At 40.5% G+C, this 25,420-nt stretch overlaps 3 protein-coding genes across 7 annotated transcripts; 2 read left to right on the plus strand and 1 right to left on the minus strand.

Annotated features, from left to right (window-relative positions):
- Nucleotides 1–559: 559 nt before the first annotated feature.
- rab5aa (RAB5A, member RAS oncogene family, a) lies at nt 560–6,194 on the minus strand. Of its 3 annotated transcripts, none has more exons than XM_070921291.1 (6): nt 6,061–6,194; nt 2,563–2,752; nt 2,074–2,225; nt 1,692–1,814; nt 1,420–1,513; nt 560–1,264 (listed from the first exon to the last, which is right to left on the minus strand). In XM_070921291.1, the coding sequence occupies exons 2-6, from the start codon at nt 2,726–2,728 to the stop codon at nt 1,149–1,151; spliced, it is 651 nt and encodes a 216-aa protein (XP_070777392.1). In that variant the 5' UTR covers nt 2,729–2,752; nt 6,061–6,194; the 3' UTR covers nt 560–1,148. The 3 variants fall into 3 exon arrangements, with proteins under 3 accessions (XP_070777392.1, XP_070777391.1, XP_070777390.1); XM_070921290.1 differs by having other exon boundaries at nt 2,563–2,781; XM_070921289.1 differs by having other exon boundaries at nt 2,563–2,784.
- Nucleotides 6,195–7,600: 1,406 nt separating this feature from the next.
- Nucleotides 7,601–11,436, plus strand: otud6b (OTU deubiquitinase 6B). 3 transcript variants are annotated; one of them, XM_070921889.1, is made up of 8 exons: nt 7,601–7,766; nt 8,454–8,602; nt 8,960–9,058; nt 9,296–9,508; nt 9,743–9,839; nt 10,014–10,075; nt 10,170–10,276; nt 10,776–11,436. In XM_070921889.1, the coding sequence occupies exons 1-8, from the start codon at nt 7,691–7,693 to the stop codon at nt 10,858–10,860; spliced, it is 888 nt and encodes a 295-aa protein (XP_070777990.1). In that variant the 5' UTR covers nt 7,601–7,690; the 3' UTR covers nt 10,861–11,436. The 3 variants fall into 3 exon arrangements, with proteins under 3 accessions (XP_070777990.1, XP_070777989.1, XP_070777991.1); XM_070921888.1 differs by having other exon boundaries at nt 9,296–9,496; nt 9,719–9,839; XM_070921890.1 differs by lacking the exon at nt 8,960–9,058.
- Nucleotides 11,437–12,072: 636 nt separating this feature from the next.
- On the plus strand, nt 12,073–14,070 carry lrrc69 (leucine rich repeat containing 69). The gene is made up of 8 exons (XM_070922383.1): nt 12,073–12,243; nt 12,374–12,500; nt 12,599–12,671; nt 12,807–13,002; nt 13,230–13,301; nt 13,391–13,492; nt 13,639–13,818; nt 13,963–14,070. Exons 1-8 carry the CDS (start codon nt 12,073–12,075, stop codon nt 14,068–14,070), a joined length of 1,029 nt encoding a protein of 342 aa, XP_070778484.1.
- The last annotated feature ends 11,350 nt before the right edge of the window (nt 14,071–25,420 follow it).

The raw sequence follows: 25,420 nt of genomic DNA on the forward strand, positions 1-25,420 counted from the left end.
TGCATCAGGAGGTGGAGACACTGATGGGTACTTCAGAGGCCCCTGCGCCTTGTTGTGGAGGAAGCTGGGTGGAACAGGGGTTTTTGCTGTGCTGCATTGGTCCTTGCAGACACTCAAGTCACAGAGTAAATACTGTGAATCATTGCACAATGCCACTAGGGATAGCTAGAAGCAGGCATAGCTCCAGAATGGAGCCTTAGGTTGGTAGAAGAGAATGTATACTAGTGCTACTTTGGGTTTAGTGGGGGAAAGGACACAGATAGCATGGGCAGGCAGAGAGAGAGAGAGAGAGAGAGAGAGAGAGAGAGAGAGAGAGAGAGAGAGAGAGAGAGAGAGAGAGAGAGAGAGAGAGAGAGAGAGAGAGAGAGAGAGAGAGAGAGAGAGAGAGAGAGAGAGAGAGAGAGAATCTAAAAAGGACTACAGTTCATGGATGTTTTTAAAGTCTAAGATAAAAAGGTAGAGGTGTGGAATTTAGGGTTCCTCTCTCTCTGTGTGTCTGTCCCCCTTCCGACTTTTCTCTTTCTCAGATTCACAAGAATACACTGTGCTACTGCAGAAAAAAGGTAAAACAGTTTCTTTTTCTACTTTAGGCCATGTAAGTATACAGGTATGTGCATCCATCATTTTTGACAAAATTATAGCAAACAAAAATAAACAATTATCAAAAAATGAACAAACACAGAAGACTGGTATTAGAAATGCAGTAGTAAAGTCTTAAGCTATCCCAAAAAAGGGAAGTAACCACTTCCTCTAAATGAAACTCATATCTACACGTTGCAAGGAAGATGATGGAAGGCAGGGTGCACTAATGTCTCTAATATCTGCTATCAATTATCTATCAATAATAATTGACAGATGTAACAAGCTGGATGGCAGAAAGTAGCAAAGAATGGATAGGAGGCTTAACCTGGTAGCAGCAGAACCATGATGGAGGAAAAGAGGCAGAGCCATTTGGAGAGATCAGTGTAATGGCATTGACTTCGCTACTGCAAAAAGAAGGGGGGCACAGGGCATCTTTTCTTGTTTTGCAAATGAGAGAATTGGAGATAAGAGTACAACACATTGCATTAGTAACAGCGGTGGCATTCGGGGCATCAGCCGCATTAGTTACTGCTTTACAGGTTGGTTTGGGGGGGGGCTTCTTCACGTTAGTTACTGCAGCATGGAGCCTTGGCTGGCTGAGCAGCTTCTGTCAGGTCCACTCCCCGGTTCCGCCCGCTACTGGCTCCGGCAGCCTGAGGCTCACTCTTCGGCAATCTCTTTGCTGGAGGGAAAAAACAAACCAAACAATAAAAGAAACTGCAATTTGTCATTTGCAGGGCACAGAAGTCACAAATGAAATAAACTTTCATATTCCAACTTCAACCCTCCACTCTGCAAATACACAAATCTATGAATTAAGTGTCAAGAATTACCCACCTATAGCCATAAATATCTCATTCACATTCATAGATGTCTTGGCTGACGTCTCCATGAAAAGTAAGCTGTTGTCATCTGCATAGGACTGAGCGTCCTGTCAACACAACGTAAACACCATGAGTTTTCGATATGTCTTGATTGAGACTGCAAGTCTTGGCAGGAAAGAGTAATGGAACTAATCACTTGTAATGTGTGTTACAAGTTAGAAGCAGGAGGTGCAAGAAATGCAAAAGATAAGACTGTCGAGACACAGTTTGTTTGTTTGCTCTGACCTGGAAGTCGACAGCTCTCTTGTTGGCTAGGTCAGCCTTGTTGCCTGACAGAGCAATGACTATATTAGGGCTAGCTTGTCTTTGCAGCTCCTTCACCCAGTTCTTTGCCCGTGCAAAGGACTCCTGCAAATAGAATCAAATAGTGCCATTTGTTAATACCTTCATGTGATCAGTGACTTCAAACAATATTTCCTCTTAAAAAAACATTGACATTTTCATGAAAGCCATCAGCTGTAGTAGAACTAAGACTTGTTGTACACTGCTGAAGTGATCTGACTACATCTTGAGGGCATGAATATCATGATCAGTAACATCTGTACAACTTAAAGTGAGAGTAATGTTGGGAGAATTGTATGAACAGCTTAGTCACGGGTGAACGTGCCTCGTTTGTGATGTCGTAGACCACGATGGCGGCCTGTGCTCCTCTGTAGTACATGGGTGCCAAACTGTGGTAACGCTCCTGACCTGCAGTGTCCCAGATTTCAAACTTCACTGTTGTGTCATCTAGACACACTGTCTGGGTGAGAAAGGCCGCTGAAAAGAAAAGATAAGGTTAGGGCTGAGTCAACATTAGGTAAGCAATATCTACACCAAAACAATACTTTTTACAATGCATGTCAACAGGTCATAAATATATTACAACAAAGCATTTTCAACGTATGTGAGACAAACTGTCGCCCACATTGTTGTGAGACAGACGCTTGTAAAGTTCATGATTTTGTAACTCAATTCAAGTTCCACTTTATATATGTGGCAATGATCCTGACTACAAAATAAAATGGTTAACTTCTGCAAATTATTTTTTACTTTGGAATTGGGTAACTTTCTAAATAAAGGCAAAATCTGGCAAATGCCGACACATGAAGCTCACCTCCTATTGTGCTCTCCTGGAATTCATGGAATTGACCCTTGACGAAGCGGAGGACTAAGCTGGACTTCCCAACAGCTGACTCCCCCAACAGCACCAGCTTAAACTGACAGATCTTGTTCCCTGCATTGGGTCCATTGGGTCTCGTAGCTCCTCCCCGATTGGCCATGACCTAGTCAGATCCCCCGGTGTCCTGTGTGCCAAAGCTCACTATCAGGACTTCTGCTGCAAAAAGCAAGAGAAGAAATAGGTTTACTAACTATCAAAGAGTAATGAACAGGTGTTAAACTTTGCTCAGAATAAACATAACAAAACATATCTTCTTATATTGAGTGAAATATGTGCCAAAATTTTACATAAACAGTGCAATGTTCTCAAACACTGGCAAAGTTCAAGTGTGATATCAAAATACTAACAGCAAAGTGTCTACAGATGACATTTTGTTTTAGCTGCTTTTTTTCTTTGTTTTGATATGATGAGGGACTCTACATGGCTCAAAATAGAACAAAATATTTGGTTTCCGATATGATACACTTGAATTTCGGTATTACTATGTGCAAAAAGTGGAAAAAATAAAACTTACCGACAGAAATAATTTTGTGTGGGCAGTTTGTGGTGGTTTTAAGTAATGCTTAATATTTAAAGGGAATTAGAGATATAAGACTTGATCTGCCAAAAGGTCAAGTGTATAAAATGCATTCAAATTCAATGACTGGAAAAAAAGTAGCGAGACTGACATACTTCGGTTTAACTGAACAGGGTTCAGACTGTGTTACTCTAACTGTGCGAAACACAATACAAAGCTGTGACCTTCTTACTGGCTTGTCTTAATGAACATGTGATAACATGTGAGATTAGTTCCGAGCAATATTGAGAGGACAGAATACAAAAATGGAAGAAGTATTAGTAAAAGTATTCGTCACCTATTTAGAGTAAAATCACATGACAAAAATCAAGGGAAAAATCATTCCAATCATACTGATAAATAGACTGATAGAACTAATGGAAGTAATTAATATGGATGCTTCATGATTTTGTCTTGTCCTGAATGACAATACCAATCAAGTCCACTCAAAACAGAGCCAGTGTACTCTACGATGCATTTCACATCAAATTCAAGCTTTACCCCAGTGGTGTCACACTTCTTTACATCACGCACTTCATAAGAAGTGCAGAGGCCATTTCAAATAAACACCAGGCTTCTACAGAACTTCCACAACAACACTGCAGTTTTTGTAATCTCCTTTTAGTTACCTTTCACCACCGCAAGAAAAGAAAATGTGTGTAAAGTTATCAATTTCACCTTTGAAAGCAATAAATAAGTTTACATTCAAATTATGAATTTAATTAATTAAAATGTTAGTAAAATATACTTACAATGTATACAATCATTTTGCTTTGTTTTTGTCTTTAAGTTATGAACAAGTAAATTATATTTGTAAAATAATTTAAGTCATTTAAATACAGCCAATTCATTCCATGTTGAAAGCACTACAAACATGCAAAGCCATCATTTAAATATAATTCTGTAATCGTAGGTATGTCTTAGCAACAGTGCCTTTATGAATTACATTTTGAAAGACGCAAGATCACCAAAATCCACATACTACATATAGTAACAGCGAGCAAAGGAAGCATTGTCAGAGTTTTTACCCATTACTTGACCATGTTACAACTGCAAGTACCGCTGTATGGATGCATGCCACGCATTCATGGACTGATTTGTATACAACAGATGACTGTTTGCAAGAGATAATCGCAGTCTATGTCCAATTTTGCAGGGAGAATTTGTACTGAGCCTGATCACTGACCACAAAAACGACTATTGTGAGTTTCATTGTGCACCCCATCAACTCCCTTATCCAGGAGACAGATATTCCACCTACTGACAAATATACAGATACCTTATCATACTTCTACTCAGACACATATGCTCTCTAATGCAATAAAGTACAATGGCTCTGCAAAAAAGCTACCTTTGTAAAGGATATTAGTGATGGCCTCTATGGTGAAGTTTGAAGCCACAGTTTATGATGTTTTACTGCATTATCTTATATTGTGAGGTGTACATAATGCCATCCACCACAGACACCACACTACACCATTTCTTTTGCAAGGCTGTTGTATGAAATTGTATCAGAATGCACACATACTTATTATGTTATGTTAACTGGTATACTTCTGAGTGGATATAGTTATATTTATAAATAAATGGAGTCTTAAAGTCTAATCACCAAAAAGTCTGTGCCAATCTGTCAAGTGCTGACAGTCATCAATACATCAAAGCATCAATGGGTTTATATATAATCTCTTGACCACATATTAAGAGAACAATCTGAACACAGCTTTAGTATCTGCAATATACTAACACCTGCGTGTAAAACCTTAATTTATGTAGCAATACCAAAGGCTCTGCTGAATTCATAACAAAATAAGCTTACACTATATATTGGCTTACAAAAAGCATGCATACACCTGTCAAATTATTTCTTAAAATACAAAAACATATCTGGGAATGGGGAAGAGCATTGTCCTTTTAAATAAAACGCTTTGGGACACAAAGCCCATGATGAAAGTGACTAGTGAGGCCATTACCGAGGTAGTTAGGTTAGGCATTCATCTTTTATATCAAACAAGAAAATTTGACAAGACATATTTTAAACGCAGGCAAGCAAGAAGAGAACACATACGCATGAGAAACTGCTGCGAAAAAGAGTAAGCTAACTGCGTTAGTCAGACTCATGACAGGGACTGTCAACAAACGCTGCGCACAGCAATGCTCATGAAAGTATTTGGATTTGACTGTCGTTAGTTGACTGTAAATATATTTTACAATGTTATATTTTCCATGTAACTGTTTTGATTTCCGAGGGGAACGCCATTTTCCAAATTGTTTTTGTTGTCTAGCTAGTTAGCTTACTTGCTGCTAGCCAACCTTAGCTTTCCTACTGGTCAGTAATGTTAGCCTCCCAAACACTAAGAAAAGCACATAAGGACGACAAGTTCAGCTTCATACAACAAAAGGGAATACGATGGGTTAACAAGCTAGTCGTTGTAGTGCTAGATAACGTTTTCAAACTGAAATGTTGTGCTGGTTAGCTAGTGTTATTTAATGGGGAGTAGCCAAACCATCAATTAACAAACACCAACGCTAGCTTGCTAGCACTGTTAGCATTCCACCCACTGACCTGATTCCACCCATTTAGCTGTTAGCCATCCCAAAGTCAACTGTAAGCCTGTCATACAGTTTGCTATACCAGACGCTCGCTAATAGCACCATATCTACACAGAAGAGGAACAGCCTGACTCGTTAAGACGTGACAAAGGCCTGTATTTCTGCATTCCCTTAATGTTAGCTATCAAACATCACCGACATTAGCTGGAGTCAGCTAGCGACAGCGCTAGCTAACGTTACTCCCTGATGACAACTGAGCAAACGTTAGCGTTAGCCAGGCAGCCAGCTGGAAACCACAACTTGTCGATTCATGTCAAGTACGCTACCTGAGAGCCAGACGATGTTTTGAACTTTAAATACCACCGCTGTAGTATTGACGCACGGAACCCGGGACACTGTGGTGAGGTGGTGTTGGGGAACCAAGAAAATAATTTCAACAATCCCGTCACGTCTCCTCCTTTCTTTCTTCTCGCAACTTCCCCTTAGAACCAAAACACAAACAAGCTCTTCCGCCCCCCGTGCCACGTCACACAGCACGTCTGCCCTCCAGAAATGAGTTTCTCAGCCAATTAGCTACCAATAAAACCGAATACGTTTTAAAGGTAATAATAATTTACTTAATAATACTGGTTCATAACATATTTTTCACCAGATTATGGGCTTGCTTTGAACGCACATTAACATTGGTCTAATATTGGCATGTGTGTTTTGAATATATTGCACAGTTATATATTTAGATAATATTGCATCGGTTAATAGCTACATTTAATATATTTTTATATTTTATATATTTATAAATAAACGTAGCCTAGGAAGAATATATATGCCTTTATGTAATTTGTACAAAAAGGAAAAAAGCTGACTATTTTCAATATTTGTGTCTAGAAAAGGCAGTTTTTGTTCGTGTTATTAGTAATAACCATGCATGCACCACTGCATTAACCGCCTTTTTTACTTATGATCCATTCTGTTTTTGACTCCCATCACACATGTCCACACTGACTACAGCTTTGGTCATTTTCAGTTTCATTGGATCCATTTTTAGAGTCTTGAAGAGGTGCAGGTATCCAGCATTTCACAAGAAACGGAGTTATTAAGTTATTGATGTCAGAAAATAAACATAATTTTGTGTAACTGAAATATCCCAGCAAACAGGTAACCTTCCCTAAAGGTTTGGGGAACAGGTAACCTTCCCTAAATGTTCCTGTTTGGTTATATTTCTGCAACCTTTTCAACATTTTTCAAGTTCCCAGGAAGTTATATTTGTAAAACATTTAGAACCTGTAGGAAGGGTTCCCTTAAGGTTCCCAGGCAGTTATATTTGTGAAGCTAATGTGTGGTGTAGTTAAGACTGAAAGAGGAGAATTTCCAAATTTACAGCTGCGCAAGTGCCATTCTCACATTCTCGCGAGCGGAGCTGTCAACACTGTCAAAACGGTTCAATACTGTTCCCATTGGAGGTAAGAGTGATGTGATGTTTGTATTAAAGGTAAAATGAAAGAAGCATTTTGTGACAGCTGTTCACATAATCTCAGATAAAAGAAATTGAGATTACGTGACCAAATATATCTCCCCTGTATCTAGAATCACGTGTTCTCACTGGTCTCTGCTTGAAATGCATCACATGGGTTGAACAAATATTTATGGAAAGAGGATTGATGTACACTTACAGACAGACCTACAGTATAACAACAAGCCAAGAGGTGGCGGTATAACAAACTTAATCTCGGGGTTTAGCTCGGCGAAGAAGAACAAAGCTCCGCCCTGCTCCTGTGTCTCTTCCGGATAAGGCCATATCAGCACATTTTATTTATTGTGGAATATATATTTTTATCTCTTGTCACTACTGTGCCATATTTTATAACAGGGACAACATAACACTTTGTTTATCTAACGGTTGTCAGTTTCATATTGCTCGCAAAGACTCCCATTGAACAAACCGAGCCACATCTAGTCATGGAGGAGGAGATAGTGGAGACACCAGAGGAGCAGCTGGCAAAGCAGCACCGCAAGGAGAAGAAAGATATGCAAGGTAGCTAACTTCAGCTGTGTTCACTACTTGTTTGTAGTTAGGGTTTGAATGTAACCTTTCGTGTTAAGTTTGTTTGTGTTCATGTGTTGCTTTATTTCTTGGAATTCAGCACAATCTAGCCTCTAGCAAGCCAAGTAGTAGAAAATATCTGAGCAAAATGACCCATAACTATAATAATAATGTTATAATGCTTAGGTATTTGCCAGTCCATTTGTGCAGTGTGTTATTCACTAGTAGCTCACAGGCATTGTAGTTAAAAGGTAAAAGCTCACACACTCATAGGGCAGAAAACTGCTGCTGCACAGATCTCTACCTCATTTCTACTGCATGGTGCGGTTGAAACTTTAAAGCTTTTTATCATTGTAGCCGCTCTCTGATCATGATGTGAAAATATGTTGGGTTTTTTTATTTTAAATTTGTTCTAATCAAACTAACATTAAGGGGCATTAATAAGATCTGTGAGTGTATTCTTCTTCATATTGGTCATCCTGGCCATCTAATGTATTTTTAACTTCAACTAACAACTCTGTCCAGGGTCTACGAATAGAGAGTGCCATTGATTGGAAAGACTTGACTTTCCTAACCAACACCCAGCACCATCTGAGAGCAGTATTCTATGTATAGTGTGTGTAGGCTTTACTGACGTATTGCTTTGTCAGACAATCTGCCCGTGTGCTTCATTTTCAGCTAAAATCCAGAGCATGAAAAATGCAGTCCCCAAAAATGACAAGAAAAAGAGGAAACAGTTGACAGAGGAGATTGCCAAACTGGAGGCTGACCTCAACCAGAAACATGAGGAGGAATTCAGGCACCTCAAATCTACAACTGACACAAAGGTAAATGTCTGCATTCAGATGACTGACAAATCTCATGTTATGAATTAGGATTTAACATTATGGGACATGGCTGCCTTAAAAAGACGTACCCTTTTCTAAGCAATCCATGTATTATTTATGGCACAACAGGAATTGTTATTAACACATGTATTGTTCCAAAGTAGACACACGGATGCACTGAAAATGCACATAGTTTTATTTAATTAATTGGAGGTAAAAGAAGCAAATGCACACTGAAGTAAATATGCACAGAATGCATTCACATGTGTATCTCAGTATTCATGCATATGTGAAGTCTGTTTATTAGATAAATGTCAGTTTGCAACATAACCAAAGCTCTCCTCACTCATTTAAAAGGTGGAAGAGGTGATAAATGGAGTGGACACCATAAAGATGGAGGACGGAGAACAAGAAGAGGTGAAACAGCCACGTGTAACCAAGGCTCAGAAGAGAAGGGTGAGATACAGGTTCCACCTCAAATAGTTTTAAGTGCTGTTTGTTATTGCCCACAGCAATATAACTGTTGTTAGTGAACAATGGAAGATCACTTCAGGCTAATAATCAATCATCCTTTTAATCTATGTCAATACCTTAGACAGCTGAATGATTCCTTGACATTTCATTTATAATTTTTGTTTCAGTCATGGATCCAAGTACTAATGATATACATTTTACTTAAATGATCCTCTCCAGGACAAGAAGGCTGCCCAAGAGAAGGAGCGGGAGAGCAGAATAGCAGAGGCCGAGGTGCAAAACCTGCACGGTGTGAGGCACCAGGAGGGTTTGATGCTGGCTCAGAAACTCGCCCTGCAGCAGCTTCAGATCAAGGAGATCTCTACCGATGGCCACTGCATGTACCGTGCCATTGAAGATCAGCTGGCACAGCGATCAAAGGTACATGTTGTTGTAGGAGTGTTATAGCTGTTGCTGTAGTTTGAATACCTAATCAGAAATGTGATAGGCAAAAGTGTACCGTCTACACCGTCTATAGAGCAGCTACAATGGAAAATGGCACAATTCTGCTCTGTCTAACTTTTAGTTAGACAGAGCAGTTGATACATATGTTACTACTAAAGTTCATACACAGTATTCTATTTTATTCTGTTTTTATTCTAGCCTGGCTTAATCATGAGTGTGAAGGAACTGAGGTCCCGCACTGCTGAGCACATGAGAAGCCATGCTGATGACTTCCTGCCTTTCCTCACCAACCCCAGCACTGGTGACATGTACACAACAGGTAACACGTCTACGTTTGTTTTGGTTTTTAGAAACAATCCGTCATAGATATGAGTGTATAAAGACTTCAAGATAGTAGCCATAGATATTGCATATGGCATACTATGTTTTTAGAAAGTAATTCTGTGTATGCACAGTCTTCATGCAAGTGTTTTGTGTGTGCATCGGTTTCCAGATGAGTTTGAGAAATACTGCAGTGACGTGGAGCACACAGCAGCTTGGGGTGGACAGCTAGAAGTGAGTTGTCAATGTTTTGTCACAGATACACAGTGCTGTTGCTCCTTGTACTTTTCAATAATGATTTTCTTTTCATGTCTTTTCCTTCCAACAGTTGCGAGCTTTGACCAAAGTTCTTCACTTGCCCATAGAAGTGATCCAGGCCAACTCCCCAACTGTAAAAATTGGAGAGGAATTTGATTGTGAAGTCATCACCCTTGTGTACGTTGTGTATATGTTATTATGTTTGCTAGGGGTTCAAGTTGTATAAGCATAATTAATCAAATATATACAGTTAAATTAGTAGGACAATGTGTAATAAGCTGAAAACATTACATTGAAATTAGACATTACAGTTGAATTTACAACAGTTTAAACCAGCCAAGGCATTTATTTTAAGTTTAAATATAATCTGCAATTTTATAAAAGGCTCAACAAATGTCTTCTCTCATAGAGCATGATGTTGCTCTCACCAGTGAAGATCAGTGTCAACTTGATATTCCAAACTTGTTCTGTGTTTGTTCATGAGGGACATAATGTGGCAGGTTCGGATCCTCGTGTAACCGCATGTGAATGTTAAGTAACTGATGACATCCTGGCTATCACACAGCACACTAAAGCAGCTGTAGACAGACACACTTGTGTAACTCTAATCTATGCATAAACTATATTAAATGACAAGTTTTGTTAAGTCCTAAATATATTTTCTCATTGTTTGCAGCTACATGCGTCATGCCTATGGACTAGGAGAGCACTACAATTCTGTGGAGCGGCTGAAGGACCCAGCCAACGCAGAGGACAGTTGAGAGACCACAGAGATCATAAACCAATGTGTGTAATGCAATGTAATGCGAGAGTGTTCAAGCCACTCACACCAAGGGCCTCTAAATACAAACGTATTTGGAGGGAGACCCCTCGCCCCTCTCATTGAAGACATTGTGAAGCTGACGTTAACTGAGAATGTTGCTGTTTTCAGGATGGGAAAACACATAATGGTACTCTCTCTGTTTAGAAGTCAAACCTTATCAGTGAGGAGAGTGAAATCAAATAGAATTCATCACTTCTGAAAACGGTATTGTTGTGTAAATGAAAAATAGCATAGAAAGGAAATTAGGTGTTAATGATTTTACACTGGACACCCTTGGTCTATCCCAAAGACCCCCAGGGTTCCCTTCAGCTCATTTTAGAAAGCAACACATACTTTTTTCTGTAACTCCACTTGGACAGGAGAGGACGTAAGATGTGTTCATCATGCATGTCACTCAACCAAATATCAACAGAGTCAGCGAGGGGTTGGTTGTTGAACTTTTGCAGTGTTCTTGGAATGAACTGAATTGTTGAACTTGTAAATCATATCAGTGTCACATAAACATATACAATACTAATAAGCTTTGTCATTTTTATTTTTGATATTTCTGATGAGGAAAACGGTATTCATTGATTTGAAATGGATACTGTTTCCAGCGTGAGACTGAAAGATGGCCAGTTTATTTCTTTAACTTGAGGTGATCAGCAGGAGCGATAGGCGCATCCATGAAGTCTTTTCAGGTGTTTGGGAACAATTATCTTTGCAAGAGATACCTGCACACTGCTGTCTCCATGTTGATCACAAATGGTCTCCCTAAGGGCTAGTTCAAGTTGCAAGTACATTTTGCTGACAGTACTTCTGTTCCTTTGTTTGTAATGGAGTTTCATATTAAGGTATTGCTACTTTTACTAAATGAAAGGCTCTAAGTAGTTCTTCCTCCACTGGAAAATGCTGTGCAGTGGGAATTGAATCGGTTATTAACATGGTCAACAAACTGAAGCTCGTGGAAACACCCTGCTATTCTCAGCTGTCACCACTAGAGGCCGCTACTGCCTCATCACAGATCCTCATTGACAAGTCAAAGAGCGTCTTGTCGCCATGGAAACTTGAACGTGAGTGCTGGACGTTGGTTTTATAAAAATGCTAGTTTTCCACCTTGAATCTCTCGTTCAAGTGTCGTTTCCTTTTCATCCCGCGTCTGCTGTTTGCCATGGAGTCAGTGGTTAGAGCTTTATACGGTAAAGCGACTTCTTTAAATTTGAGTTCGAAGAAAATAAAGGAGGTTCCCAGGTGTGTCTCCAGATTAACAAACCTCTCCGTCCTCCTGCTGAACAACAACTCCATCAGCGTCCTGCCCGCCGAGCTGCTCTCTCTACATCACGTGAGTCTTCTCCGTTTGTTTGCTCCGAGATCATCTGTTTGCTGGAACATTTCCAAGATAACTCTTTAAATGTTTCACACACCACGCAGATTTGTGATTAAACAATCTTCCTTTGTGCAATCCCTGCAAGCTGGTTAAACTGAATTTGGGAAATAATGCCTTGAAGGAGATCCCCGCTGTTCTGGGCCATCTGGAGTCCTTGAAGAAACTGTATCTGTTCAGCAACCAAATTACAGTAGTGCCACCTGAGGTGATAGGTAGGTTCTCACTGTTCTGCATGATTAGCACCCCGTCTTTTCAGATTTGTTAAAAAGTCACAAAGCTAAAATGAACCCCTTTATTGTCATATTTACAGGTGGCTTACAAAACCTTGTTGTGCTCAATCTGAACCACAACCAGATTCAAAGACTTCCACCTGAGATTAAAAGGTACATTTATGGCACCTAACCAAGATCTCCGTAGCTGCAACAGTAGGTTCTGAAGAAGGCTAAATTAACTCTGTTATTGAATGATGAATAACAAAGGGGTTAAGAATAATGTATTTATATGTTTTTTTTTATTAGTTTGAGTAGGCTTCAACAGCTCAGTGTGCTGGACAATAAGCTGGAGGAGGTCCCTGTTGAGTTGGGTCATCTCACGAGGTTGTCAGAGGTACACTTGACTTCCAATGATTTGTCCTGGCTACCTCAGCAGCTGTACCAGTGTAAGGAGCTAACCAAGTTGTATGTAGCCAGAAACAAGCTGACCAGCCTACCAGAGGTGGGTATTCACTCATGTGTTTTTTAATGCTAATTAAGAAAGGGTTGTTAAACTACTGTAATTTCCTTGAACCTATTTAACACAAAGAATTTAAGTTCATATTTAAATGAGGTATACTTTAGAATATTACATATGCTGTCACAGTCAATTTCTAACTTCAGCTTTACTTTTTTACTGTACAGTGTGGCAGCTACATAACCATAACACTTGCCTCACCTTTCACACAGGGAATCGGGGCACTGGCAAAACTTCAAGTTCTAGATGTGGCTGGGAACAAGTTGTCCATGTTCCCTGTTGAGGTGCAGTATGCAGTATAATTTGGCAGCACAATGCTGTGCCATAGTGAAATGTACTTCACTGTACTGACACAGGACATCGCTCTGTGTAGTTTCACCTGCTGCCCCTGAAGGAGCTCTACTATGAAGACAACAGGTTTGTGCGCTGTGAACCGATGCCATCGGTGCAGGATGCCGAAGTGCTTACATTAAAGGTAACCGATGTACAGCAACACTGAACAACACTCACAATATTTATCATCCACTGTGTAAGATATCTCACAATGCTTTGTGTTAATTCAGCAACATTGTTTTTGGTGTATTTGCATCTCTTTATTCCTGTTTGATCTTTGTTTCCCAGGAACTGGTTGCCAGGTTTGTCTTGCTGGAGGACAGGAACAGGTCCTCCCTGGTCCACAAGATGCTTCCCCACTACCCATTCCTGACCGCCCTGTTGGCTAATAGCAGCTGTTGTGCGCTCTGCCATGGCCCCTTCCTCACCACCTGGCTGGAGTGTGTGCATTATGTCAGTCTGAAGAAGGTGTGAAAAGATCTTCTTTAAACAATATGATTCTGTGACACCTGGTAAAGCAAAAATAACTGCATTAATCCTGCACTGAAATACGATAGATATTTAGCGGCTTGTGTAATTAAATGTGCATTGTCATGTTTATGTGTGTTGCAGGACATGAAAATGAGGAGTTCGCAGACTATTCCAGTGCGTGCCCTTCTTTGTTCATACAAGTGCTTTAATACGGATGGACACTCCCTCTATGGTGTTGCTGCGAGATAAATATAAGCTCAATAAAAAGGTACTCATCCATGATCTCTTCTTTAACTAAAACTGTGGACCCACATGTTAATACACAAATTTACCAGGACAATGCATTTCTGGCAGTAGTTAGAAGTATGTTAAAGTATGTTAATATGGTGCTATGATATCCAGTATATGAGATATTTGTCCTTCAAACATCTCATCGATGCCATTTGACTCTGTGGTCACTAGGTGGCATCAAATGAACATTAAAAATTGTCCATCTAGTTAGAACCTGTTTTAATGCTTATTACAAGCCTCAGTTGATAGCGTATATTTATGCCGTGTGCCAACCACAGCTTTCATAGAATTCCCAATAATAGCATAAACATGGCAACAGCTGCATATCAGGTCTGTACATGGTGACGTTGCTTACTACTGTGCATTATTTATACAAAACCTTTGTGTGTGAATGCCTGGATTAACTACAGCTGTTTTTTTGGCATTGATTGGTCAGTGCAGGTATGTAATGTATATATAATTGGGAACCCTGTAGATACTTTCACCATGTTTGTTCAACATAAAACCTACCAAGACGATCAACCATTACAGTCATTATAAAATATTGTATTTTGTATTGTGGTTTACTGACAGAAATTGGATTAATTATTGTTGTATTTGACTGCACTAGTTGTAGCTAGGTGTACCTAATAAACTGGCAACTGGGTGTATAAACCCAGTAAAGTCACACATTGCTGACAAAATTCTAGTAATACCTGAATGAAAAATTGACTAGAATATATCTCCTACACATATTTTGGCTGTGTAAATCTGGTGAGATCCTATTCCCTTGTCACTGCTGATCAAGCTGTACTGAGACTCCATAGCTGCCCCATCTCTATCTCCATCTCCAGCCAGTGGCATCTGTTCCAACCTGCCAGACAAGAGAGAGATTGGAGGGAGAGAGGGAGAGGGAGAGAGAGAGAGAGAGAACTTCAGTTCAGCAAATTAATTTCCTATCCACGCCTCCAGAGCAGCTCGTTCGCTAGCTGCTGCGGCCGCTGCTGCGTGTGTCTACTGAGTCGGAGCCTCATGCATAAGGCATCAGGTTTAATTGCAAACCCAGAAACTAATGACTTTGGACTGGTTAACAGCAGGGGAGCCATACATCTCGAGCAAACTGAATGAAAAATCAGCTCAGAGGAGAGAAAAAAAGGAGCCTAGCCCCTAATTGATGAATAATTGAAGCGGCGAGCTACAGGGCATAATTGTGACATTTTGTTTCAATCAATTTCCAAGTGGTGTGGGCGAAAGTGCACTTAAAGGGAAAAGGCAATGACAAAGAATGAGAAAGAAAGAGAGAGGTAGAGAGAGTGGTTGGTGATGGAAATGGACATTGGGTCTTCAGTCACTACAATGACATTTGCTGGGGCAAAAGAGCAGACTCATTCAAACACAAAATGACTTTTCTCTCGATCTCCATCTCACTTTGTGGGTTTTCTGTCAAACTCCTTACGCCACTGTTAGACTACTTTTTCACTCCCAGCCAATGGATCCATATACTTATATACTATACTATACTACTTTCACTCGCCTTATTCATTTAAAAAGAATAATAATTTCAAGTTCTTCCGTCTGTTTCAGTGGATATGTTTGTGTTTTCAGCAAAGCCTGAATTCCTTTTCCAGTCAGCTTCGTTACTTTACTGTCAGTTAGAGTATGAGGGCGTCGGGCCAAATCAGCCAGTGTGGTGGAACTAAACACTGCATTGGCTGACTTGGCCTCGTTGGCGTGGGGTGGGCAAAGCCTGGGGGTCAGGCAGACAAAGAGTAGTCAGAGCCACTCAGAGCACCAGCTGAGCTTATGCATTTGCCCTACATAGTATGGACTTTTTTTCTAATCAATAAATTATGACTATACTATAACGTATGTTTGCAATACGCAGCAAATCAATGCTCCAAAACAGGAAGTCATGTCATTTTAATATTCATGATTTGACAGCAGGACCAAGTCTCAACAGAGTATATCAACACTCTCATCTGAAGATACTTAGAATAGTTCGACATTTTGGAAAATACCCTTATTCACTTTCTAAGAGTTCTTAGAGTTAGACTCCTGAGAGTTGGATGAGAAGATTGATACCACTCTCATGTATGTACGGCAAGTATGAAGCCAGTTAGCTCAGCTTAGCACAAAGACTAGAAATAGGAGGAAACCTGGGAAAAACAGCTAGCTTTAGAGGTGCTACCAGCGCTCTAAAGTCATCATGCAACATGTTTATTCGTGAGCTTAGAGGCAGGTTCATTTTGTTACCTCCCGCAGAGCCAGGCTAGCTGTTTCCAGTCTGTGTGCTAAGCTAAAGTGACCAGCTGCTGGCGGTAGCTTCATATTTACCGTACAAACATGATAGTGGTATCGATCTTCTCGTTTAACTCTTGGCAAGAAAGCAAATAAGTGTATTTCCCAAAATGTTCAGCAGGATTTTTTTTTTTTACATCCAAAAGCTTTCAAAGTTGGACAAACCTTTTTCAATAAAAATGTTTTGTTATTTTAGAATAACTGGTTACCATCATACTGCCCATTAAGTCCAACTCTGGTTCATTATAAATACACCACACTTCACAGGGAAACTTTGCTTGGTTACATCACCACAGACTTTGCTCCCTTGCCCCCGGCACTGGAAGAGTTTTATGTTCACACATTTACATTCAAACTTTTTGAAGATTTAATTATCATTACTAAGATTACACAGACACCATTTTGTTTCTAGGGTGAATTATACCATAAATGATATATAACTTCACTAAATATTCACTAGATTTACATAATGCCCTCACAATGGAAATACAAAAAATTGTTTTTAAGGAGTGTATATGAACATGGCTAACAAATAGGTCATTCCATTCTGCTGGCATCACACTAATGGGTGAAAGGCCAACAGTACGTGCCTTCTTGAAGGCAGCAGATGTTGGGTCCTGAAGCAGTGGAGCAGCAGCGGCAGCAGCGCCACTGGCTCGGTGGCCTCGGGACTTGTCTGTTAGGCGGTCTGGTGTCTGGTGTCAAGTTTTATGCATGTATTCACACATACACACATGCCTCTTTGACACACTGCAGAAAAAGCAAATACAGTCACTCCACCCACTCTGCATTGACAACACACCATCAAGATAATTTTGCCACTATCGCTTTGTTTCATCATGTCGCTTCACAAAACACATAGTCACACCCCCACATGTGCACAGACACACTTTTCCATATCACTGAGCTGTCCCTTATGATTGCCGTATTCAGAGAGCCCTGTGTTTTTGTACAGAATAATTCTTAAAACCACGCGCAGCTTGATTGACGTCTATGGAAATGAGGTGGTTGCATCCTCAAAGGAGACACCATACGGATGGGAGCAGCACACTGACGAGAGGCATCTACAAAAGGCGCTTGTAAATTCCTGACATGCCTAGCATATGTTAATGAGCCACTCTCTCGCTCTGATATAATTACTTCGAGGGGATATTGCCTTTGGTGGAAATATTTGTCTCGCATGGCATGGCTACCTCATGGGGGTGAAAAAAGTAAAGAAGGATAAAGTAGCGGGAGCATAAATTCTCATTTACCATGCTTGGAGGTAAAGAGAGTGATGTTGGCAAATTCACTCAGGATGATATATTGGGGAGAAGGCACCTGGGGTTCATTACATACCTCCTTTGTTAAAATGCTTTCTACAGACTTGTATCGTTTGTTAGGGGGTATTTAGTCTGCCTTGTCATTTGGAGCGCTTACTTAGGATGTCTTTAGAGGAGCCTATGGCTGCTTGAGCTCACATTGCATCTTGGGGCTAGAAAGGTAAGTGATACGTTAGCTAAAAACAGAATAAATGATGCTGGATGCAAGCTTTTATTGTAATGGATATGAAGAAAATGTGTGTGTTTGCTGCTGAAGGTCATTCACAGCCTTGTCTACTCTCTGTGTCATCAAGTCTCAGTATTACATTTTAAGGCTAAATATATCATTTGCATGGTTATCTGTGGTTGTATATGAATGCACACTTTAAAGTTTTATAGTATTATGCTTAAACAAGTGTGTGGAACTGATCCCAGTAACAAACACTGTCCAGCAGGTATGCCCACTGCAACACTGTAGCATGTTTAGTCATTTTTTAGAGATCCATCAAAGCCATGATTGCGGTCTTCACCTCAGAAGAATGATTTGACACTGGCTCACCCTGATTTCTCCTCTTCCCTCCTCGGGGCAGTGGCGCTATTAAAATGAGTTGCATTGATTGCTGAATTAGGGGCCTTGTGACTGGAGAGAGAGAGGGAAACAGCCATTCGATAGCAAGCGGTAGGCCAGTGTCATAGCCAGGAGTATGCGCCACTCCAATCAGTAGAATCTATTGTCGTGCATCGCTGCCCATGACAGATTTTGGTATCGAGCCACTGGCAGAGTACCAGGGTATTGTCTGGTTGATGGCTGCACAATCAATTCTGTTGTGTTACTAATGACAGTGTGCACTAGGGGGCAGTGTGATTCTCTGCTGGCTCCCGAGCGAATGAGGAAAGAGAAGCACTGATGCACAGCACACTGAGATGTGCCCGATGAATCTAAGAGATAGAGCAGCTAATAAAAGCTGGAACAATGAGCTGTTTTTGGAATTCAAAGCTTAATTGAAATCCAGGCATCAGATCAGAGCATTGTAACTCGCTTGTGACTATTAAATCTAACAAGTGCGACCAAATATGAGAAAAGGTGAAAGTTTGCTTCACTCATTAACACATATCAATAAGAAAAGGAGATGGCAAAGATGCCAGATGTACAAGACAATAACTGTACTATCTCTTCATCAAAATTAACACAATTCATCAAAAGAGCCTCATTGATATAGATTAAAAGGTGGGAAGAATAATCTAGAAAAGCTAGATTTGAAGTGCACTAGACTATAAAAAGATGCTACATAACAAAGCCACCCAGATGTACCAGTCTAATAACCCAGCTTCCTGTGTCTTTTTTTCTTCTTTTTCACATCACAATTTAATATATAAATAACATTTGGAACATGAGCAAGTAAACTGTCTGTCCTTTGAGGTCACAAGGAAGCGATGCCATTATTGAGCCATTCCTCATTATTTTGAGACAAGAGCCCGGCCGTCAGGGCAGCAACCTCTCTCTGGCAGTTCTGGGTCAGCACCAGCCACACTGTGAAAACACCATTACCACGCTGCATTTGTCGAAGAAATAAGACAAAAACACATTGGTGGAACTTCAAAAGAACAAATAAATCTTTAATCTTGAGTGTCTTTGAATCTCTTCTAAAGTTTCCTCGGGCTTGGTAATGACAGGGACCGCGGAGAGGGACGAAGAATCTGTGTTTCTATTTGTTCAGGAGAGAGAGACTGTTTATTTATTTGGAGAACAAAACTGAAGGGAAAATCAGACTGAAAGAGATGTAGCTGCTGCATTATATCTTTTGATGTCACTTTAGATAGTTCACTCAGTGGGACACCATGTGGTATTTTATGAAGTGTGCTTTGATGCTTTCATTTCCCCAAAATAATTCTTCACCATGTGATATTCACTTCTATTATGCTATGGTTTTGCTATTACTCCTTACACTGTAGGTTCTCAATTAGAAAATGCATATCCTCTGACTCACATGCCATTTTGTATAGCTACCTTATTTGAGTCATTATTCAAAACAATGTGGCATATGAATTCAGCCTGTCAGATACACAGTGGTGAACATGCTGAGTCGACCCTGCGAAGGCTTTCAGCTCCAGCTCCAGTCTACTCTATCATCAATATGATTGACGGCACACAATCTCAAAACCCAGTTTGAGGTCATGTGATGGCCACTGGAGCATGCCCAGTATAGCGGAGCGGCAGGCGGGTGGGACACCAGGTAGCAGCATCTGGTCTCCGGGTTTTTCTAGAACACACACTGCCTGTGGCGCTGCAGGCTTGGCTGGCCGAACATCTGTCTGCGATGTGCAGGCCGGCTGGATGAGCAGACCCACAACCCAACCAACCAGCCAAATGAACGTCCTGCACAAGTGAATGTCCTTCAGGAATATGTGGGGTTAATGTCTCTGTTATCTCAATCTGACTCTGCTCATTCCTGTCTATGATAGCATTTTTTCCCCCAAAGCTGCTGTTATTGTTTGTTCTTCATTCTGTAGCAATTCCTCAAGATAAAGACCACGTCCTCTTAAGTCCCATGTTTATTAATGCTTATTATATTATATAATATTATTATTATTTTCTTCCAACATCACACAATTCATAAAGTAGCTGTTGCCTCCAGTGACAAAACTGAAACAAGAATATGTTGTGCAAATTTCAACTACATATTTGTCCTTGTTGTCACAGTAAGATACCATGTACATTCTTGAGTTGTAACATTCAAGCTATTTACACAATGCCGAAGACAACAAAGGTACTTTTGTTTCTCAGCTGTATTTTCTAACTCTCTAGCCAATGTGTCTGCTATTTCATTTTGTAAACAGAGACATGACAAGAATTCATTTTCGCAGCACAGCGAATGTGGACACAGGCATGCGTATATACTGGAGAATGTATATTCTAACTTTTGTTTGTATGCAACGAAAGCATCTTTGTGAGGCTGTACTTGCTAAATGCTAACATCAGCAAGCTAACTTGCTCGCAATGACAACATGCTGATGTTTAGCAGGTGTGATGTTTACCATGTTCACCATCCACATTTTGCATGTTAGCATACTAACATGTCCGAATTAGCACACAACACAAAGTACAGCTGAGGTAAAGTACAGGTATTTGGTCGCAAATCAAAATCATCATAATTTGAACCTGATGATGATGACCCTAATTGAAAAGTCAAGAGGAGGGGATCACCAAAGTCATCATCCTGAGGGGAAACATGAATGTGTATCCCAAATGTCATGGCAATCCATCCAACTGTTGTGGAGACAACCTCATGGTGGTGCTAGAGGAAAGATCAGGATCACTAAAGTCAGCATGATTCATCCTCTGGGGACCATGAATGGCTGTACAAAATTTCATGGCAATTTATTCATTAGCTGTTGAGATACGTTGGTCTGGATCAAAATGGTGGACCAACCGTCAAGCCGACAAAATCAAAGTGAAAGCTGCCCTCAGCTCACTCCACATGTTTTAAATACCACAGTCAATTTGAATGGTTCTAACTCCCCGGCCATCTTTTATATACAATCTCAACAGACTTCAAATTCATAGGTTACAGCAGCCTAGGTAGAGAAAAGAATTTAGTACTTCTGTGTTCATTATGACAAGGACCTGCTGTGAATCAAGAGGCAGCAATCGTAACCTTGCCAGGATAATTGAAGAAACTTTGCAGCCACTGTCATGTCAATCAAGCATTCATGTGCTGTCTCCCCGTGAAGAGGGGTAAACATTTCCAAGATAATTAGCAGAGAGTTCAATTTGACAAAAGGTAACCGTTGCATGTGGTTTTAATGAATCCAAAACATTCTGTATGGGACATTGCTTTTATGTAATTAGCACATGTTGGATTCCTTGAAAAAATGGTGTTAGTGCCCTCAAGAGAAGCTACAATTACTTTTAACACTGCTGCAACAACTACGCAGTTGCATTTGTAGCTTATTAAATGCAAAATTAAGCTTACCTTCTTCCTGTAGCTTTATTGTTTTAGCTGAGTAACGCCAATAGGAGTGAGAACAACAAAAAACACCTTAACAGCACAACACTTCACACAGCTCAGACCAACAGAAAAGAGCAGCATGATGCATCGTGCCCGCTTGCCCCCTTCCAATCCAGCCTTGCCGACAACAGATGGCCGTCTCTCCCACAATGCCGTGCGGTCGCAGATGCCAACAGAAGAGGTGACAAACACTCTGCAGGTGTCTGTCCCTCTGCGTCCGCGGTGTGTGCGCTTGTGTGTGTGTGTGTGTGTGTGTGTGCGTGACAGGGGACAAAGAGCATCTTTCTTGCAGGGAGAGGAGAGTGTAATTGATAGCAGAGGACAACCTGCAGGAAGGAAGTGCTATCGTATGCTAAATGGATGGGTTGGCACAGACTAGCAGACTGTTAGGACAGATGCAGTAGAAGTCAAGTCATTATGGAATCTTATATGAGTGTGTTGAGAGTCTCGTTTCCTAACAAATGATGAGTGGAGCATTGTTTCCAAAAGCACTGAGATCCGTCTGGTGACTAGTGTTTGTGTAATATTCTCATCTCCAATGTAGTGCCTTTAAAAATATCACCTTCACGTTTTAAATGCAGATCACATTTTTTGTAGCGTCTATAACACAGCAAACAGAAAATATATCCTGCATCACTGCATTATTTCATGCTGCAGTGTAAGAGTGCTTTTGGCTGCACTCTGCAATCTGTTCCCTGTGTGCTGGCCAGGCCAGGTGTGGTGGTTGGCAGGGGCTAGCAGAGCCAGGTGAGCAAGCTGCTGGCCAGGTGCCTCCAGAGGCTCGCTAGACTGACCAGATACCAGATGGCTGTTGAGCACCAGCAGGCAGTCAAGTACACCAACACACACACCACACACACAAGAACACACATGCAAGTGGACTTTCCTCGCACATACTTCACATACCCGTGCACACACACACACACACACTGTTGTGTGCCATAAAAGCAGCGAGCATTAGGAAACATTGCAGCCCTCCAGCGAGTTTGGAAGTGAAATGCTTTATGTGTTTTTACTGTACTTCTCTCCCAGCGGCTGAGGTAGGTTTCATGCACAACACAACGATATACAACTCTCTGCACCTCCCAGCTCACATAAATGTCACTCATAAAGTCTAAAGCTGGACTAGATCAGGATGAATTTTCAAGAGTTTATGGGACTCCAGTTTTGGTGCTTAAATAAGTACCTTGGCATGTGAGTTGAGCTACTAATGGAAACGTTTTCCCACAGTCTGAAGAGATATTACAAAGAAAGAAATTACGCTTTTCTTAAAATATGGGTCTGTTAACAATTAAGCTGTGTATAACCATGCTATACTTTGTGAAACATCATGTGGATTGAGGTTTTCTTCATTTTTGATTTGCCCAAAGATTTCCATGCATCCATGTATTTCCAAGCTGCTTGAGCATTATTTTTTAGTGTTCATTCACTCACCTGAGTAAAAGTGGCTGAAGAGCAACCATGAGTTTAGCCACCCACTAGTCACGTTTTTTCATCATATGAAAGTTCTCCAAGCATACTGTATGTAAGTATTTGCATACCAGTAGTTCATCATAACTAGCCTTGCAGCTCCTTCGTTACCACACAGCCGCCCACGCCGGTAATAGACTGCTTTGGATCCAGGGGTTGTTAATCTAGAGCTTTGAATCTCAGCCCAAACCCGATTAGCCTGACTCTTCGGGTTTGGCTTGATCCAGGATCTAATTCCCTCTGGCTCGAATTAGGTCAGGTTTAATTTTATTCATCATTCCCTACCCTAAATTGGAGCACTATTTATTTGTTTGCATTAATTTTCGATTAATAGAAGTATGTTTTGAATATAACAGCATTCTTCATCTGATGTTGTTGTTAATACCCAACATTTGCCTGTAATCAGCCTATTGAGGAGCAATCTAGAAACTACAGTTAACAAATGGCTCTCAGTTCACTAACGAGGTCATTATAGAATTATTTAAATAGCAAGTCAGGGTTAAAGTGACTCTTTGGATATTATAGTAGTAAAGTTCAGTTCATCCACACCAGGTCGAGTAGGGTTATTTCAGGGCAGAGTTTTAACTTTAATATATTCCATTTACTCTTCTACCCTTGCTAGTATCCACTCTATCTGACAAGACCTGACAGCTTTTGAAGCCAATACCATGGCAATACCTTTACAGGTTAATACAGTCTCAAGAACCTGTTTAAACTCTGAACAAATTCCATCCAGGCTCACAGTAGCAGCCACTTGCTTGTATTAATGCAGCAGTGTCTAAGACCTGAAATACCATATAGCTGGTTGTAATGCATACATGCAGTGTATAATATCCAGCAAACAATGACAGCAGTTTCTTTTGCATTAACTGACAGTTCATAAATCACACTTGTGGGCCTGGCCGGGAGAAGACGGATCGGCCATCTGTAAATATTTATTCAGCATCTCTATAATTAAACAGAGCCAATGCATCATGTCAGGCATACATGTCTGATGACGCCGGCTCACACACAGCGCTGAATAATACAGTGCGGAACAGCTTGGTCAAACATTTGTTGTAGATCAGAGAGAGAGACAGAGAGACAGACAGAGAAAGAGAGAGAGCAATGAAGTGATGGAGCATAGATGAGTCCAACATGTTAGAATAGTAAAGGATGGACTTATAAATGCAAGATGTCATTTGACAAAGAGTGATAGCAGAAAATCAACAGATGAAATGATAAATACAAGATGTTGCAGGAGAGAGAAGAACGGGTGAGAAGGATGTGCAGCAAGGACAGATGGATCCAAGATGTCAGTGGAAAAAGAGAGAGAGAGAGAGAGAGAGTGGGAAGGTCTGATGGAGGAAATGGTTTCATGATGGTCTGTCAGTATCTATTTGACCTGATAAGACCCAGCACTGATGAAGGGAGATGAGTTGGAACCAGGATTCATTGGGATCTAATTTACCTCATTCTCTGGGTATTACCATTTGGAGGAATGTTAAAGTTGTCTACGGATGTGATCTTAAATGATGATAAAATCATGGGAGCAGTGTATTGTGTGGGTTGGAGACAGAAGAGGAAAAGTTCTTTGACTTTGCAGGGATATTTGATTAAAAAAGGACTTAAAGTGCAGATCTAGTGCAGTGCTAACAAAGTTTAGCAACATTTAGTGGCTGGAGAAGCTGTGGAGTTCTAAGTAGAGTTAGACAGACAAGTTGGGCTCATATGAACCTTTTTAATATGTCTGTGTCTTTAGTTTGTAATATGAGAGGGGTTCCCTTACGTAGCTCTGTTACACAAAGAGAAAATATAACTCTAACTTTCCCCTTGGTCTTAACATCATGCCAGATTGAGCCCTCTGTGTAAGATAAGTCACACAACACAACAGCACACATCAGAAAGTAAATTTGGTTGCTTATCATCATACAAATTGACAGACCAGGACTGAGCCTCTTTCTCTCACAGGTTCTGTCACTAAATTGTAGAGTTAGTTGGTTTGACTTGCTAATGCTGAAAACTCTACACACTACGTCATGTACCGAATGCTACGTTAAGCGAGATTTGACCAAAAGCAAAAAAGTAGACTCCAAAACCAACTCAGCAACAAGCCTTGATGTATTAGCTAGATAAAAACATTAATTGATCCATTAATGTATTAGTCTCCACAGATACGTTTGTCTTCCTTCAAGAGTGCTGTCATTTAATTCCACAGCATGACACAAACAGTACATATCCCCTATGGAAAGAATCTATTACTATATAAAA

This window comes from Enoplosus armatus, chromosome 16 (assembly GCF_043641665.1).
Source record: "Enoplosus armatus isolate fEnoArm2 chromosome 16, fEnoArm2.hap1, whole genome shotgun sequence".
NCBI classification, from domain to species: domain Eukaryota; kingdom Metazoa; phylum Chordata; class Actinopteri; order Centrarchiformes; family Enoplosidae; genus Enoplosus; species Enoplosus armatus.